General features: G+C 41.7%; 1 protein-coding gene across 2 annotated transcripts in view; it reads left to right on the top strand.

The window, feature by feature from the left end:
* The window catches only part of ELL3 (elongation factor for RNA polymerase II 3), a 143,995-nt gene that overhangs the window by 9,226 nt on the left and 115,830 nt on the right, over positions 1 to 18,939 (top strand). The window contains exon 2 of one of the 2 annotated variants that reach the window (XM_073653178.1): positions 13,077 to 13,130. The exons of the other annotated variant lie outside the window; for it this stretch is intronic. Within the exon in view, the coding sequence (XP_073509279.1) occupies positions 13,077 to 13,130 (54 nt within the window). The remainder of the gene's footprint in view (positions 1 to 13,076; positions 13,131 to 18,939) is intronic. 2 annotated transcript variants of the gene reach the window in all.

Here is an 18,939-nt window from a genome sequence, read left to right as displayed (position 1 = left end):
ATGACGGCCGGCAACTAGTGTTTTTTTTCCTTTTGTGAAATGTACGAAGCTCAACATGGTGATGAATTGATGTTAAAATGATATTGAACTACAATGAAAGTTGACTCAATTGTTGTGGCAACTGGCTAGAAGCTGATGGCATACATACAGCAATGCAATTCAGATGCCATATTTTGTATGTAAACCTCTTAAAGGGAACCTGTCATCAGGTTTCACCAATATAAAGTACTTCAACCACCTTCACCGCCTGTTTACAGTATTCTAGGAACATGTATAGAAGTCTCCAACTCCCTCTGTATAGCCCACAAAATATCTTTTATAATGCCTCCATACAGCAATTTTTTTTTCACCACTTAAATTAGAAAGAAACTATACATGTTTGGTATCTGCGTACTCGTACTGACCTGGAGAATCATATATTGCCATGTCAGTTTTACTGTATAGTGAAGGTAAGTGAAAAAAGCAAAAAACAATTGTGAAACTGCACTTTTTTTTTTGCAATTTGAACGCCCTTGGAATTTTTTTTTCCTGCTTTCCAGATCACCACATGATAAAATGAATGGTGTCATTCAAAAGTACAACTTGTCCTGCAAAAAAAAACATAAAAAACCTCATACTACGGTTATGTGGATTGAAAAATAAAACAGTTATGGCTCTTATAAGAAGAGGAGGAAAAAAACGAAAAAATGAAAAGTGGCCGTGGTGTGAAGGGGTTAATGAAAATAATAAGGAATTAATATAAAAAATATAGTTTGTCGGTATAAAAACCTAAAAGTCTTGAATGGGAGAGCAATAATGAAATAGTAAATGAAATAGTACTGCAATGACATTTAAAAAACCAACACATTTAATTATATATATATATATATTTATATATATAGTTATATATATATATGTATATATATATATATATATATATATATATATATATATTTTGACATAATAAAATATATTATATTATTAGTAGTATTTAAACATGGGATCAAATTTTCAACCAGGTGAAAACTGTTATCTTCTGCCAAACCTTGATGTCTACTAGGCAGCAGGATTGTATTGGCACACATGCAAATCTGTAGTTATACTGAATTTCACACTAAAGCTACCGTCTCACATAATGACGCACCAGCGATCCCGACAACGATGTGACCTGGCCTGGATCGCTGGTGCGTTACTAAGTGATCGCTTGTGAGCTGTCAAACAGGCAGGCTCACCAGCAATCAGGGGAGCAGCGACATCGTGGAAAGAATATTTCCACGATGTCCTGCCCCTGGTTACCAGCCTGCTGAAGCAGGAGCAGGCTGGTAACCATGGTAAACATCGGGTTACTAGGGGAACACGTGCACCTAGTAACCCGTTGTTTATCATGGTTACCACTCTGCTACGGTGAGCGGGAGGTTACTGCTCACCGTAGCAGGCTCATAACCATGATAAACAGCGGGTTACTAGACGCACACGCGCACCTAGTAACCCGCTGTTTATCATGGTTACGAGCCTGCTACGGTGAGCGGTAACCTCCCGCTCACCGTAGCAGAGTGGTAACCATGATAAACAGCGGTTTACTAAGTGCGCGTGTGCCCCTAGTAACCCGATGTTTATCATGGTTACCAGCCTGATCGCTGCTCCCGCTGGTCACACACAGCGATGTGCGCTGACCAGCGGGAGGGCAACGACCAAAAAATGGTCTAGGACACTTTTCAGCGATCAGCGACCTCACAGCAGGGGCCTGATCGCTGCAAAGTGTCACACATAGCACCATCGCTGGTGAGGTCGCTGTTGCGTCACCAAAACCGTGACACAGCAGCGATCTCGCTTAGTGTGACGGGGGCTTAACAGTCTGGTTTTCGTATCATTATATTTCCTAAATATTTATTTACTTTTGAGTCAAAGAACTATTAAAACTATGGCATAACTAGCAATAACTGCTAAACGCTTGTCATGTTTTTATTGGGATCACTCCCATATTATTTCTCTTTTTCCATATGGCACTTGCGTTCTGCTGTACAGACTGGAGAGCGTGCAGCCTGTACCATACAATATAGGTATATATGGCCACAGATAGCATTAGGGAGCCTGTTACATCTGTCTCCCCTTCATTGTAATCTCGCATGTCCCCAGCAGCTGTTTGGATGAATCATCCTTATGACGAAGTTACTTGATAATAGAAACCACACTGCAGCCGGCTGAGATAATATAATTGCTTGTGCAGTTCTTATTTTGACATGTCAGGAAGGGATATTTGTGATATTGTTGTACAGTTTATTGATTTACCTCGTGAAATGAACATTGGGCCATAATGTTTTTTTTTCTTTTAATAGGTTTATGTAATTAATGATAATTTCATTTTTTATTTAGCTTATGTACTGTATGTTCTCATATATCACATCTACATATATTTTTCATTTAGTACATTTTTCAGTATATAATATGTCTACTTTAGAATCCCTTTCACTAAAGTGGTATTCTCAAGTTTGAAAGTTCATCCATTGGAAAAGGGGATAACTTTCCGATCGCTGGGGGTCCAATCTCCATGGCCCCCAGCGATCTCGAGGACTGGGACTCTGAAGAACCCCAGATGAATGGAGCGTTGGTCGATAGTGAGCACAGCCTCTCCATTCATTCTTAAAGGGTGCGCCGGAGATTGCTGAGCGTTGCGCTCGGCTGAGCTTTGTCACTTCTATGGCCCCGGCCCCACTATCAGTGTTTAGTCAGTATTCGGTCAGTATGTTTTCTCAGGAGTGGGAGCCAAAACCAGGTGAGGAACAATCAGAGAAAAGGTATAATAGAAACAAGTCACCAATTCTGCATTTATCACACACTCCTGACCAAATACTGATAGTGGGGCCTTATAGAATGAAAGGAGCACCAATGCACATGATTGACCTCTGCTCCATTCAGCTGGGTCTCATCAGAGGCCTAGTGTTCGGGATCGGTAGGGGCCACAGTGGTCAGACCCCAGTGATCGGAAAGTTATTCCCTATCCAGTGGATAAAAATGTGAATAAAACTCACTGTATGAACAACAGTGGGGATTTCCAATTGAAATCAATAGGAAGAGTATTCAAAAAGTACTTGAAGAAGTTTTTGATGAGGATTTTGGAATGGATCTTTCCTTTAAAATTCTCATCAAGAAACCTTCTGTGAAAATTTCCATACAGTATGTTCCCACACACAGAGTTTTTTTTGACATGGTTGTAGAACAGATCTGCCTCAAATTCTACGTAAAAAAAACCTCTGTGAACATAACCCTTAAGGTATGTTCACACATAGCTTTTTTGATGAGGATTTTTTAGTCCTTCCGCTTCATAATACAAATAAAAGGCTATTCATAGAGTAGTTGAAGCAGTGTTTGATGTGGATTTTGAAGCAGATATTGAAATTCACATAAAAATCTTCATGTGAACATACCTCAAGCTATGCTCCCACCATGAACGTTTGACTCTGCGTATTTTCGCTGCTCCAAAAACACGTCTTACATTTCCTGCAAAGTGGATGGGATTTATAGAAATCTCATATCCACTTTGCTTCATTTTTGTGTTGTGTAAACTGAGCTGCGGTGTGTGTTTGAAATCCGCAACATGTCAGCTTCTCTTACAAGTACGCTGAGTTTTATGTGCGGACTTTCCCCATAGAATTGCATTAGATGCAGAAAATCCACAACATTGTCACTACAGTGAGGATCAGCCTTTGTAGTAAGCGAGTATTTGTAGATTAATTGCCAAATTCTTCAAAATGACTCAAGTGGTTCATACATTTTGTGTAAAATAAAAAATGCTTTTTACTTTATGACTTTAACCTTTTTAAATCATTTTTTAGTGCAAAAAAGTTGCACGTTTTCTAAAATTTGCACATAAAATCAGACATACATAAAATTAGAGTATATTTGTGCAAAAAAAAAATTGTTCTTTTAAAAAGTCAAAATTGATGAATCAGCTCGGAACCCCAAATTCTACGCACAATGACAAACATAAAAGAACCGCAAAAAAATATGGAATAGTCTTTAAAAAGGGGCAAATTAAAAGAAGAAACTAGACAAACAAAAGGCCTAAATGCAATAATAAATTGAGCCCGATGTCTTTCCACCACTACATTTTGCTTCGCCTTCCTCCAGGAAGACGTGTATTCCGGAAATGGGGATGGGCAAGATACGCAAGACTCAAGCAGCTCTTATGACATTTATGAGTCAGATTGTAGCCACAGTTTTTGCCATTACTGTGTCTTAGATTCATCTGAACCAATTGCATAGGATAAATATGGAGTTGGCTGGTTTAAAAACTTGTCATCTGCGTTTTTGCAGTCATGTATGTTTTAGGGTATGTGCACACGGTCAGGAGCCACTGCGGGTTTGAAGCTGCGTGTTCAGAAAAATACTGACCGAATACTGACCAAATACTGATAGTGGGGCTGTGGCCTTACAGCCAGTGTCTGATTCATGCGGTCAGTGATCTGGGCAGTATGAATCTGGTAACAGGTTTTCTTGTACCCTCTCCCCTCCTTCACAAACCCCATAGCAGTGCAATGACCATCCTCTAGCAGGAGTGCTCATGTATTCCGGAGATGAAGCCATCACTATGTGATTCACCAGTTGTGAGGCTGGATATGCTTTGTGAGACATATTTATATTTAGATGCAATAAAACATCAAATCAGTCATAATTAAAAATCATGCTAAGTAAGAACTGATAATTACTGCATGTCTCTGGCAGGGCTGCCTGGCTGAATCACCTTTGTGTGGAAACTTTATCTTTCTACCTGTCAGTCAAACGTGAAGACAGAGGCTAGGATTGCAAAAGAGCTCATTGCACTTCTAGGTGCCTTGTGATTGGGTAGCAACTTAAAGTGTTATCAGGGCGTCTTGCTAATTATAAAAGCTTCATTCAATTATTATCTAAGCTTAGAGACATTTTGCAGCTCCACTGTAGTCACCAAGTACTGCTGCATTGTACATTTATATTCTAAAGCCCCCGTCTCACATAGCGAGATCGCTGCTGTGTCACGGTTTTGGTGACGCAACAGCGACCTCACCAGCGATGTCGCTATGTGTGACACTTTGCAACGATCAGGCCCCTGCTGTGAGGTCGCTGATCGCTGCAAAGTGTCCTGGACCATTTTTTGGTCGTTGCTCTCCCGCTGGTCAGCACACATCGCTGTGTGTGACCAGCGGGAGCAGCGATCAGGCTGGTAACTATGGTAAACATCGTGTTACTAGGGGCACACGCGCACCTAGTAACCCGTTGTTTATCATGGTTACGAGCCTGCTAAAGTGAGCGGTAACCTCCCGCTCATTGTAGCAGAGTGGTAACCATGATAAACAACGGGTTACTAGGAGCGCGTGTGCCCCTAGTAACCCGATGTTTACCATAGTTACCAGCCTGCTCCTGCTTCAGCAGGCTCGTAACCAGGAGCAGGACATCGTGGAAAGATTCTTTCCACGATGTCGCTGCTCCCCTGATCGTTGGTGAGCCTGCCTGTTTGACATCTCACCAGCGACCACATAGCGACGCAGCAACGATCCCTGACAGGTCGTATCGTTGTCTGGATCGTTGCAGCGTCGCTAAGTGTGACGAGGCCTCAAGGCCACGGCCCCACGGCCACGGCCCCACTATCAGTATTTGGTCAGTATTTTTTCTCAGGAGTGGGAGCTAAAACCAGGAGTGGGTGATAAATGCAAAATTGGTGACTTGTTTCTATTATACCTTTTCTCTGATTGTTCCCAACCTGGTTTTGGCTCCCACTCCTGAAAAAAAATATTGACCGAATACTGACCAAATACTGATAGTGGGGCCATAGCCTCAGAACCCGATTCATCAAAGCAATTTTGCCAGAATTCTGGCAAAATTGTTTTGAAAAGTTGCAAACTTTTGGCGCAGCTTGGAGTTCCTAAAAATTTTTTGCAACTTTTAATGCCAGATTTTCAAGGTCCACCAAAATGTGTGTAGCTGGAGCATGATGGGATGCCACGGAGGCATGACGCCACAACTCATCTGCTTCATGACAAGCTGTGGTGTTCCTTACACCAGAAATCTTACTCCAGTCCGAGTGATATTTTTGCCGTGGCGCACGGAGGCAGACAACACTCATCAGGTAGACCTGATTCATGAGGCATGCTCCTCTTCATAAATAATTAAAGATGACCTGTCACAAGCAAAAAAGTGGCCACTTTCTGCTCTTATGAGTGTTTAGGTTTTTATTGTTTGTTTGTTTGTTTTTCTAAATCTGCCATACAGTTCTAGAGATAATGGCCTTTTTATTTAATGCTAATTTTATTAGTCTTATCAGGCAGGTGGTGCTCACAAGGTAACAATGCAGAGCAGCCTAAAGACATGTCCCCAGAAAAGCCAGTCAGCCACACCCGTATGTTAAGACCATAATAATTATCATTAAACGAAAAGGTCCATATCTCTGCAACCACATGGTGAGCTTTAAAAAAGAAAATGATTACTCAGGGGAGCAGCGTGAATAAAATAAAGAGCAAAAATAGCAACAAATGGCCACTTTTGAACGTGAGCTCTAAGAATACTTGTTGGTGCTGAGTAGAGGGGCATTACATTTTACATAAGTATTCATTTGTATAAGTATAGGTTCACACAACCAATGTCTCCACATCCGTGAAAAACAGTCCAATTATTCTGATCAGAGTTTGATCAGAGTGGCATCAGTTTTTCTCAGACATGGAGAGAGAAAAAAAAAGTTTCTCCACCTCTATTCATTTTGCCAGTCATCAGAATGCGGATTTCATCTAAGTGCGGTCTGATTTTTTTCTTTGACTCATAGACTTACATTGCCAATTTTTATCCGACATTTGGATCAAAATCAGACATGTGCACAACCCCACAGAATGTCTTAGGCACGAGTTCTATAGGTGAAAACCACGGTAGCACTCGTACAAGTAAATCGGTCGTGTACATGAGCCCTAAGAGAGAACATTACAAAATAATCTCAGTTAGATCAAGTTCACACGTTCAGTATTCGGTCAGTATTTTACATCAGTATTCGTAAGCCAAAACCAGAAGTGGTGACATGTTTCTATTATACTTTTCCTCTGATTGTTCCACTCCTGGTTTTGGCTTACAAATACTGATGAAAAATACTGACCAAATACTGAACGTGTGCACATGGCCTTAGGGACCAAGTTAGATCTCAGCTTCTCAACATACAGTACAGTGCAGGATTTTGCAATATATTGGGATGGGCTGTCGTGTCCCAAAACACTTTTCTGTAATCTAATTACTATGAAGATAAAATGGAACACACTCCTCCCTATGTTTTCTTTTGGCTCTTTCTCCTTATGTGATGTTTTGTGACCATACTTATATATGTAATGGATAGAAGAAGAAAAATTCCAAGTGCTACTTAGCCAATATGGATATGAGTTTGTTGATGGTGTCTGGGTTCTTAATTTGTCTTCTATTTATTTAGGTTTTTATTGACCAGGTTCAGTTGAAAAAAGATTCAATAGAAAAAAAACACAATAAACTGGCCACTGGATTAGTATAACTGACTCTCAAAGTACCATAATTTGTTACCCTCTGTAATAACCAAAATAGTAGTTATTCTAAGTAGCACAAAAGACCATTTATGATTCAGGAAGGCAAGTAACAAAGTAACAAGAGGCTGCCTGATGATTGCATTAATTATCTGTGAGGAAAACCTCAAAAGGTAGGAACAGAAAGGGTTAGGAGGATATCATAATGCAGTTATGTAAGATAGGGCTTGGGTTTTTGTAGTCTATTGTAAAAAACAGGCTCCTCTTGGAACGAATCCCAGTTTTGGCTTAAATAAAATGTATAATGCATAGTGCGAAATCGATATATATCTTGACCTTTGAAAATAATTTTTACAGTTTACATAATGAATTTATACACATAAACACTACAGTTGACTGTTATTTATCATTTATTGATTTCAAGTTAGAACCTGTGAAATAGTCAAGGTGCTCAGATGGACTTACAAGGTGCTTCTCACAAAATTAGAATATCATCAAAAAGTTAATTTATTTCAGTTCTTCAATTCAAAAAGTGAAATTCATATATTATATAGAGTCATTACAAGCAGAGTGATCTATTTCAAGTGTTTATTTCTGTTAATGTTGATGATTATGTCAGTTGGAATTCACACTTTAAACTATATATATGCATATGCAGCTCATTCACAGACAAGTCCAGCAATACCTTTAAATGGTTAGTTTGTTCCTCGTTATTGAGAAATCAGTGTTTGTTTTGATATGTAAATGAGGTTATAGATCTGAAGCCTCTGTCACTCCAGCTCTATTTACAGCATAGCACTGCCTCACTCTTCTTGACTGACTTCTCCTTTGCCTGAAGTCACACAGCATAAAGGCTGTCAGTCAAACTGGAGGAGGTTGTGCTGGGTGAGAATAGAACTGGGGTGACAGAGGCTTCAATCTATAGTCATGGCCAAAAGTATTGAGAATGAGACAAATAGTAATTTTTCCAAAGTTTACTGTTTCATTTTTTGTAATGGCAATTTGCATATACTCCTGAATGTCAAAGAGTGATCAGCTTAACAGCAATTACTGTACTTGCAAAGTCAATATTTGCCCAGAAAATGAACTTTAACCCCCAAAACACATTTCAACATCATTGCAGTCCTGCCTTAAAAGGAGCAGCTAACATCGTTTTAGTGATTGATCCATTAACACAGGTGTGGGTGTTGATGAGGACAGGGCTGGCGATCAATCAGTCATGATTAAGTAAGAATGACATCACTGGACACTTTAAAAGGAGGCTGGTTCTTGGTATCATTGTTTCTCTTCAGTTAACCATGGTTATCTCTAAAGAAACACGTGCAGCCATCATTGCACTGCACAAAAATGGCCTAACAGGGAAGAGTATCGCAGCTACAAAGATTGCACCTCAGTCAACAATCTATCGCATCATCAAGAACTTCAAGGAGAGAGCTTCCATTGTTGTCAAAAAGGCTCCAGGGCGCCCAAGAAAGACCAGCAAGCGCCAGGACCGTATCTTAAAACTGTTTCAGCTGCGGGATCGGACTACCAGCAGTGCCGAGCTTGCTCAGGAATGGCAGCAGGCTGGTGTGAGTGCTTCTGCACGCACTGTGAGGCGGAGACTCTTTGAGCAAGGGCTGGTTTCAAGGAGGGCAGCAAAGAAGCCACTTCTCTCCAGAAAAAACATCAGGGACCGACTGATATTCTGCAAAAGGTACAGGAAGTGGACTGCTGAAGACTGGGGCAAAGTCATTTTCTCTGATGAATCCCCTTTTCGATTGTTTGGGACATCTGGAAAACAGCTTATTCGGAGAAGAAGAGGTGAGCGCTACCACCAGTCTTGTCTCATGCCAACTGTAAAGCATCCTGAAACCATTCATGTGTGGGGTTGCTTCTCAGCCAAGGGAATCGGCTCACTCACAGTCTTGCCTAAAAACACAGCCATGAATAAAGAATGGTACCAGAATGTCCTCCAAGAGCAACTTCTCCCAACCGTCCAAGAGCAGTTTGGCGCCCAACAATGCCTTTTCCAGCATGATGGAGCACCTTGCCATAAAGCAAAGGTGATAACTAAATGGCTCATGGAACAAAACATAGAGATTTTGGGTCCATGGCCTGGAAACTCCCCAGATCTTAATCCCATTGAGAACTTGTGGTCAATCATCAAGAGACGGGTGGACAAACAAAAACCAACAAATTCTGGCAAAATGCAAGCATTGATTATGCAAGAATGGACTGCTATCAGTCAGGATTTGGTCCAAAAGTTAATTGAGAGCATGCCAGGGAGAATTACAGAGGTCTTGAAGAAGAAGGGGCAACACTGCAAATATTGACTTGCTGCATTAACTCATTCTAACTGCCAATATAACCTATTGGTACTCATAATCATAATATGATTGCAATTATATTTCTGTATGTGATATAAACATCAGACAAACACGAATAAAAACCAGAGGCCAGCAGATCATGTGAAAATATAATTTTGGTGTCATTCTCAAAACTTTTGGCCATGACTGTACAAGTAGTTTTTCAGCCGTATTCGCTTATCCATTTAAATACTGATTTTCAGTAATGGAGGAACGGACTGGCCATGTAAAGATATTGCTGGACTTGTCTGTGAAAAAAGCTGTGTGCAATAAATGCACTTATGAATATTTTGGGGGATGAAATCCTGCTAACATATTCCCTTTAATTTATAGTCTTGGACATCTACAACAATTTATGATTAATATCTGGTTGTGAATTAAAGAGGTATTTTCATTGCAGACATTATAGCATATGCACAGAACATTCCATAAGTGTCTGTCTTATGGTCTGTGGATTTATATGTATATATACACAGGGCCAGCGGTAGGGCGGGGCAGACTAGGCATCTGCCTAGGGCCCCCATTCCCTTAGGGGCCCCCAGTGGTTACACTGATAATAGCATTATCAGTGAAGCTTCCGATGTAGAGACTTGCCAAGGACCTGTAGTGACATCATGATCATGTGCCCATGATGTCACTACAGGCCTTACGGTCTGAAGCACTTCAGGACCTTCGGTGAAGGGTCAAGAGCACCAGCCACTGAACCTTCCCCCATCAGAGTGATAGAAGCGCTCACTGGCCAGTGCTCCTGTCCTCCTGCACAGAGCCTGAGGGGGAGGGAGAGACCCGGCACCTACAGAGCTGAGCTGCCAGATAAGTTCTCCTGTGTGCTGTGCTGCTCCTGTCAGCCTCCTCCTGCTCCTGTCAGCCTCCTCCTGCTCCTGTCAGCAGTCCCAGCAGAGGAGAGGGCAGGGAGGTGTCTGCTGGGACAGTGCTGCTGTGAGCAGGAGAAGCTGCAGCTCTCATTGTAGAACATCTTCATTCCCTTCAGCATAAAGCAGTGTGTGCATGTGTGGTGTGTGTAGTGTGTGCCGTGTATATGTGTGTGTATGTTTATATATTTTACTGCATTATTCTAACTTGTATATATGTTAACAGTATATGTAGATGGCCAGGTATAGACACACAGTAGCAGTACGTGACACACTGTGTGTGTGTGTGTGTGTGTGTGTGTGTGTGTGTGTGTGTGTTCCACATTTATAAATCCTGGCAGTGCAGATGAGAGCTCATAGGTGTAAACATGGTAGCAATTGCCCATTGTGTGATGGTGCAATATGTCAGCATTTAGGGCCACACATTAAACTTTTGCCTAGGGCCCCACTTCGCCTAAAACCGGCCCTGTATATACAGTATATGAGATGATTATAATGAAAAATGACCTTTACAAGCAGCTACTGTATATTGTCTGCAGCTCTTTGTTGAGTTTGTTTTAGATGTAGAAATAAATAATATATAAATTTCACTAGCCTGTTGTCGCCATACCATAAAGGATTTATGAAATTTATTATAGTGCATTTTATTTTGGCTAACATAGGAGAAAATTTCAAAAAAAACATCACAGAAAAAGATACAGCCTTCCAACACCAGGTCAGATTACCAATGCATTGTTCATCTGTCCTGGTGTTGGTAAGGCTGTATCGTTTTCTGTGATGCATTTTATTTTGCCTTTAGAAGTAACTAGATCCTCTTTCATACATGGCTTATTGTGATCATGGATCATGTGTCTATTGCTCTCTCCTGTACTGTTCAAATATCTACACTTTTGCAAACATGTTTAATGCTCCTGTGTGTGTACAATAAAAATTCTTTGTATTTACATGCTAATATGTCTCCATAGTTAATATAAACTACAAACAAATTCTATTTGTAGCTAATTTTTGAAACCTGTGTTAATCTACTTCTTCTATCTCCTCTTTTTATTTTACAGGCAGTAGATTAAAGATTGTAGGACAGAAGTAATATAAGTTTCATTGTATTTGAAAAGTGTTCTAATGGCACTTACATGCTGATGTCACTATACCCAAAGGCCCGAGTAAGCGACCCTAAGGCCACAACCCCACTATCAGTATTTGGTCAGTATTTTTTCTCAGGAGTGGAAGTCAAAACCAGGAGTGGGTGATAAATGCAGAATTGGTGACTTGTTTCTATTATACCTTTTCTCTGATTGTTCCTCGCCTGGTTTTGGCCCCCACTCCTGAGAAATAATACTGACCAAATACTGATAGTGTGGCCGTGGCCTTAACCCAAAACTGTAGTTACCTAGCAAGAGCTTTCGTTCTAACCATGATTTTATGCTTGGAATACAGCTTGCAGTGGAACCTTAGGGCACATTTAAAGGGAATCTGTCAGTAAGATGAACTCCAAGACCATGCAGGTCATGGAAAGTTGAATAAAATGATACTATGATATCTGTGATCTGATGTCTTATTCCAGAGAAATCCATTTTTATTAATGTAAATGATCTGTTAAGATCTATTGGCTGGGCTGGGATCTCCCTGAGAATCTGCATCCAGAGCTTAATTTAAATAAAAGGGGGCGTTACCAGTGTGAGACATATAATGACTAACAGTCTGCTCTCCTGATTTACGTGTCTCACACTGATACCGCCAACTTTCATTTAAAATAATCTCTGGAAGAAGATTCTTGGGGTGTGGCCCGTAAATCTTAACAGCTAATTTACAGATAAAGAAAAATGTGGATTTCTCTTTAATAAGATATCGGATCGCAGATATCAAGGTATCACTTTATTCATCTTTCTATGACCTACATGCCCATATAAACGGTTTAACAAAGTTGATCCCCTTTAAAAAATAAGATTTTTTTTTTTTTTTTTGTAAGTGACATAAAACTAAATTACAAACACAAAGAAACATATGTTTGTTCTTATAGACGACTCCTTTAACAAGAAAAGGGAGAAAAATAAGATGGTGATTCTTATCTAATCCTGGAGAAATAAATGTCTGCTTAGGTGCTATGTACACAGAACAGTAGTGACTGATTTGATGTAGCCTTTATATTATCAATTTTAATTGTTTGGATCACATTGGATTTATCACATTTTGTCAAAACTGTCAATCATTCTAAATTTGGAGACCTACATTACTGACCCAAATATTGTTGATATTGCCTCACTTCTTAACAATGCTGCTTTGCCACGGTCATTAAGGACAAGATCAACACAACTCTGTCTTTATTACCTATGTGTTGACAGCTCTTTACAGTGACTTATGTCTTCTCTTTTATGAAGGGTTCAGGAGCCTCATTGCCGCAGCCTGTGATCACATTCCAGGAAAACCAGGGGGTGAGTAACCTTTCTTCCAATACAATGATTGACATGGATAGGCTAATGATAAGATTTAGGCTGTCACTTTTTACTTCACAGATTCCTTAAAGGGTTATTTCCCCAAAAATCAATCATAGTTCAATAACATAAAATCCTAAAATAAATAAACTTGTCAAATACAATCAATTTCCAAAAGTGCCCACTGCTCCAGATATCACCTGCTGAAAATCTCTATGTCAGAGGCTTTTTCTTGCCTGGTTGCCCATGGATACGTCCTGCAGTTATTTTATAACAGGTCGCACATGCTCAGTAGATACCTGCTGTCACTATAGCAGTCTTCCTGTGCAATGAGACAGGTTGCTGCATCCTCACTGCACAGCATGGACATGGAAAATGTGTGCCTGCTGCTTCTCTGTCTGCGCTGTGTGATAGATGCAGCAAAATGAGCAAAGATATGGATTTCCTCAGTGAAAGCAGGAGTATATCTGTCCATATTTGTCTTAATGACACCTCTTACCCATAAACACAAGGTAAATACAACAGGGCCTTTATCTGTACCGGGCCTTTATCTGTACTGGGCCTTTATCTGTACTGAGGCTTTATCTGTACTGGGGCTTTATCTGTACTGTATGAAAGAGAAACTGTATTTATTGCTCACAGCAACCAATCAGAGCCCAGATTTCATTTTTTAAACAGCATTGGTGAAATAAAAGCTGTGCTATGATTGGTTGCTATGGGCAACAAAAAACTAGTCAATGGGTAAATTTATTTAAAACACATATCGAATTCTTGGGTGGAGGATTATAAACCTTTACAGAGGTTGGTGAGATAGAAAATAATTACATTTAATGATCTAACTATTAGTAAATATAAATAATTAGTGAAATAATATAATAAGTACTGCCATATTGACATCTCTTCCAGTCAGCTTTGCCCCTATCTAATATATATAATCGTCTTATCCCATCTGTCTGTCTGTCTATCTGTCCTTCTGTTCAGGAAATCCCGCGTCGCTGATTGGTCCGGCCCCGACCAATCAGCGACGCGGGATTTCAGAAAAAAGTTGGCGGCCGTTAGCGGCTCATCTGCCGCATGGAGGTCAGCGGCGATGCAGCCGGGAGATGACCGGCGCTAGCCGGTCATCTCCCGGCTGCTCGCAGCAGAAGGACCCCGACCGGCGGCGCCGCTGACCTCCATGCGGCTACCGTCAGGAGATCAGCGGGCCGCTGATCTCCCGACGGCAAGTGTGAAGGGAGGACCTGGGAGCGGCGCCGCCGGTCGGGATACTTCTGCTGCGAGCAGACGGTCATCTCCCGGCTGCTCGCAGCGGAAGTACCCGCACAGGCAGCGCCTCTCCCCGGTCCTCACTAATACGATTCGCTGATTGGTCGCGGCCGGCGGCCGCGACCAATCAGCGATTTTGGCGCCAAATTTAAACACCGCTTGGCTGATTGGTCGCGGTTGCCAGCCGCGACCAATCAGCGATTTTGGCGCCAAATTTAAACACCGCTCTGCTGATTGGTCGCGCCCGGCGGCCACGACCAATCAGTAATTTTGGCGCCAAATTTAAATACGCTCTCCGGTCTTCACTAACACAGTTCGCTGATTGGCCGCGGTCACCAGCCGCAACCAATCAGCAATTTTGGTGCCAAATTTAAACACCGCTTGGCTGATTGGTCGCGGTCACCAGCCGCGACCAATCAGCGATTTTGGCGCCAAATTTAAACACCGCTTGGCTGATTGGTCACGGTCGCCAGCTGCGACCAATCAGCGATTTTGGCGCCAAATTTAAACATTGCTCTGCTGATTGGTCGCGGCCGGCGACCCCGACCAATCAGCAATTTTGACACCAAATTTAAATACGCTCTCCGGTCTTCACTAACACAGTTTGCTAATTTGTTGCGGTCGCCGGCCGCGACCAATCAGCGATTTTGGCGCCAAATGTAAACAACGCTCTGCTGATTGCGCCTGGTTGGCCGCATACATATTCTAGAATACCCGATACGTTAGAATCGGGCCACCATCTAGTTGCAAATAACAGAGAAGATTGGATGAGTAGCTAATGTCAGCTGTGCACGGCAGAGTGTATGGAGCCTGGAGGAGAAACAGGGGGATTGTGGGAAATGTAGTTTACAGTGGTCACATGGTCAGCACTGAAGGACCGCCCACTTCCCCATAGAGTAGACAGATACAATTATGGAGACGTTGGAACCAGTAAGAGTAATAATGTAGCCAATGAGTAGCCCCATGGCTGGTTTCAGAGGGTACAGAGAATTTGAAAAGAATAATAGATTCTGGGAGAACCCCTTAGCTCCTTAAGGACTGGGCTATTTCCATTCCTTCCCCCCTTATTCCAAGAGCCATAACTTTTTTATTTTTCCGTAGATATAACGCTATGAGGGCTTGTTTTTTGTCGGACAAGTTGTACTTTTAATGACACCATTCATTTTATCATATCATGTACTGGAAAGCGGAAAAAAAATTCAAAGTGTAGTGAAATAGCAAAAAAAAAGTGCAATTTTGGAATTTTTTATTTTTATTTTATTTACAGCGTTGATTTTACGGTAAGACTTACTTGGCAATATGATTCTCCAGATTAGTCCGATTACGCAGATACCAAACATGTACAGTTTTTGTTTCATTTAAATAGTGAAAAAAAACAGAAATTTGTAAAAAAAAATAAAATTTTTTGCTTGTTTCGTCACTTTTCGAGAGGCATAACATTTTCAATTTTTGGGATATGCGGCTGTGTGAGGGCTTGTTTTTTGCCCCAAGCCAATGTGTTTTTTTATAAAATTTTGGGGTAGATGCAATGCTTTGATTGCCTGTTATTACATTTTTTTTGCTGTTGTTGGAGAGGCTGAAAACTTGCAATTCTGTCATTTTGATTTTTTTCTCGTTACACCATTTACTGATCAAATTCATTTACTTTATTTTATACTTTGATAGATTGGACTTTTACGAGCCAAACAAAACATTTTAATTTTTTAATTTCTTAACTTTTAATGGGGAAAAGGAGGTGATTTGAACTTTTTATATTTTTTTAAACATTTTTTTTTCACTTGTTACTGTATTTGTTAGTCCCGTTAGGGGACTTGAACCCGTGATCAGAGCTTGTGCTATATATAGAAATGCCATAGCATTGCTGTTTATAGCAAAAATCACAGTCTCCTATGAATGCCAGCCACAGGCTGGTTTTCACAGGAATACCATGATGACAGACACAGGGGTCTTCAACATACCCCTGGCTGTCATGCCAACACATCAGCATCCCGGGATCAAGTCGAAGGAGTGCCAGTGAGGGGATAGAATGGTGTGCCCCCATGCCTGCGTGCTGTTAATGCCACTGTCACAGATTGACAACGGCATTTAACAGGTCAACAGCCATACACAAAGCTTTGATCCACCCGTGACTGTTTGGGCTCTTTCACACATCCGTGTGTCCGGTACGTGTGGTGACAGTTACCACACATACCGGGGACAATGACACATGCAGACCCATTCAAATGAATGGGTCTGCATACCTGTCAGTGTGTTTCCACGGACCATGTGTCCGTGTGCTCCACACGCTGACATGTCTGTTCTTGGACGACAGTACGGATAACACGGACCCATTCAAGTCAATGGGTCCGTGTAAACACGTGCTGCACACGGATGCCCTCCGTGTGACACGTACCAGTGCTTGGGAATCAGCCATACAGTTAGCTCTGTTCCCAAGCGTCGAGTGCTATCTTACAGGTGCTGTCCACCTGTAAAAATAAGAATAAAATAAAAGATCCTTATACTCACCTGTCCTAAGTGTCCCCTACTGTAATCCATGTGACCGCTCAGCAGAGGAGCCAGAGAGAATAAGCCTCTGCAGCGAGAGGCCCTGGAGCTGCTCTCAGTGAGTGACAGGACACCGCTCCTGAGCTCAGCGGACGTCCGGGGGGCCGCTCGATGCAGGAGTCATTCTCCCCGGCTCCTCTGCTGATCGGTCACATGAATTACAGTGGGGGACACTTAGGACAGGTAGGTATAAGGATTTTTTATTTTATTCTTATTTTTACAGGTGGACAGCACCTGTAAGGCAGCACCCAACGCTTGGGAACAGAGCTAACTGTACCGCTTGTTCCCAAGCGCCGGTATGTGTCACACGGATGGCATCCTTGTGCAGCACATGTTTATTTTTACAGGTGGACACTGCGGGAGCAGACGCTACTACTCTCACCATTGTCCCTGCTGGTGCTGATCGCAGCGCCAGCAGGGAACCATGATGAAGGCAGCTTTCAGCACCCGGTGCTTGGGAACAGCACTAACTGTACACTGATTCCCAAGTGCCGGTACGTGTGCTCCTGATGCGGCAATCGGTTGTCACACGTGTGACACACACAGACACACGGGACACGGATATCTCTGGTACCGTTTTTTTTGGTACCGGAAATATATGGACGTGTGAAACCGGCCCTAGAGGCACATAATGCATCATCTGCCGGGAAAGATGCTGGTTCAGCGTAGAAGCCCACATCAAAGGCAGGGAGACGACTTATGACGGACATAGTATGTCATAATTCGTTAAGTGGTTAATGATGAAGATCTATAAGACTAAGTTCATAGAAACTTAGCACATCACATCACCGAACAACATTTATTTTCTTACTATAAAAGTAATAGTCATAACAATTTCATATTTGTTTTTGTTTTTAAGTTGTACTGGAAAATGGAATCAGCATGGCACCAACCAGGATTGTGCCACCTTTTTCCAAGGGCACAGCAACAGCATCCACATGATCTGCCTTTTTCATATGCATGACCTTTCAAGTAGGGTTTTATATATCATGGGGTTCTTTATCAATAGAGATATTTTTGAAGTGAGTAAAAGGGTTTTCCCACAATTGAAAGTTATCCCCTATCAAACTTCTGGGATCATTAGCAATTCCAAGAATGGGTTTGAATAGAGCGAAGGTCGAGCATGCTCTACGTGTCTGAGACTGTCAAAGATGGCAAAGTAAATAGTAAAGGTGTGCATGCTAAACCTCTGCTTCACCATACACCCCATGTATTGTCTATGGAACTGCCAGAGAAAGGTAAGTACAGCTCTCGGCTGTTTCCAGCAGTCCCATAGACAATGAATATATAAGAGGTGTCCACGCTCAACCTCATCTTCTTGAGATCTCGATGGGTATGGCCAATGAGCTCATCAGCAATCCCGAGAATGAGGTTATGCAGATCCTTGTCTGAATGAAGCGGAGGTTGAGCATGTGCACCTCTGCTACAGTCATTGAAAGTTAGTCCTATCCATAACTTTCAATTGTGAAGAAACCCATTTAAAGAGTAAATACAATGTTCCAATAGGGCAGGTTTATAATACTGCACCCATAAAGGAATAAATATAAAGGCTGCATGGTGTACATGACTCATACTCACTAACCATATAGTCATCTTCCTACAAGGCATCACATTCTCTTTTATTTACAGCTTATACTCTGCTATACTTGAAAGGTCCTAAAAAGGCAGATCAACACTATGTTCCTTATGTAGATGGCTCATAAAAATATGTTTGGCAGGTATTACTGGCCATGCATATTACTGTCAGATATTACTGCTCACATGGGTGCTTTACTAAGATTGGCCATGCACATTAGTTTATAAGGGTTGTCTGGGACTTTTACATTGATGGTCTATCTTTAGAATAGGTCATCAATGTCTGATCGGGTGCAACACTCTGCACCCCCGCCCACCAGCTGTTCCTGGTGTTGGCAGCGGCTGGAACTGCTCAGTTATGGAGCTGCACAGCTCCGAGAATAGAATATTGGCCGTGGCCGGGTAGTTCACATCCACGCACTAT

The sequence above is a fragment of the Phyllobates terribilis genome, unplaced genomic scaffold (assembly GCF_046119375.1).
Source record: "Phyllobates terribilis strain yellow unplaced genomic scaffold, ASM4611937v1 Scaffold_11__3_contigs__length_659146591, whole genome shotgun sequence".
NCBI lineage: Eukaryota > Metazoa > Chordata > Amphibia > Anura > Dendrobatidae > Phyllobates > Phyllobates terribilis.
Note: the sequence above shows the minus strand (reverse complement) of the source record. Positions and strands in the feature narration are given on the sequence as shown.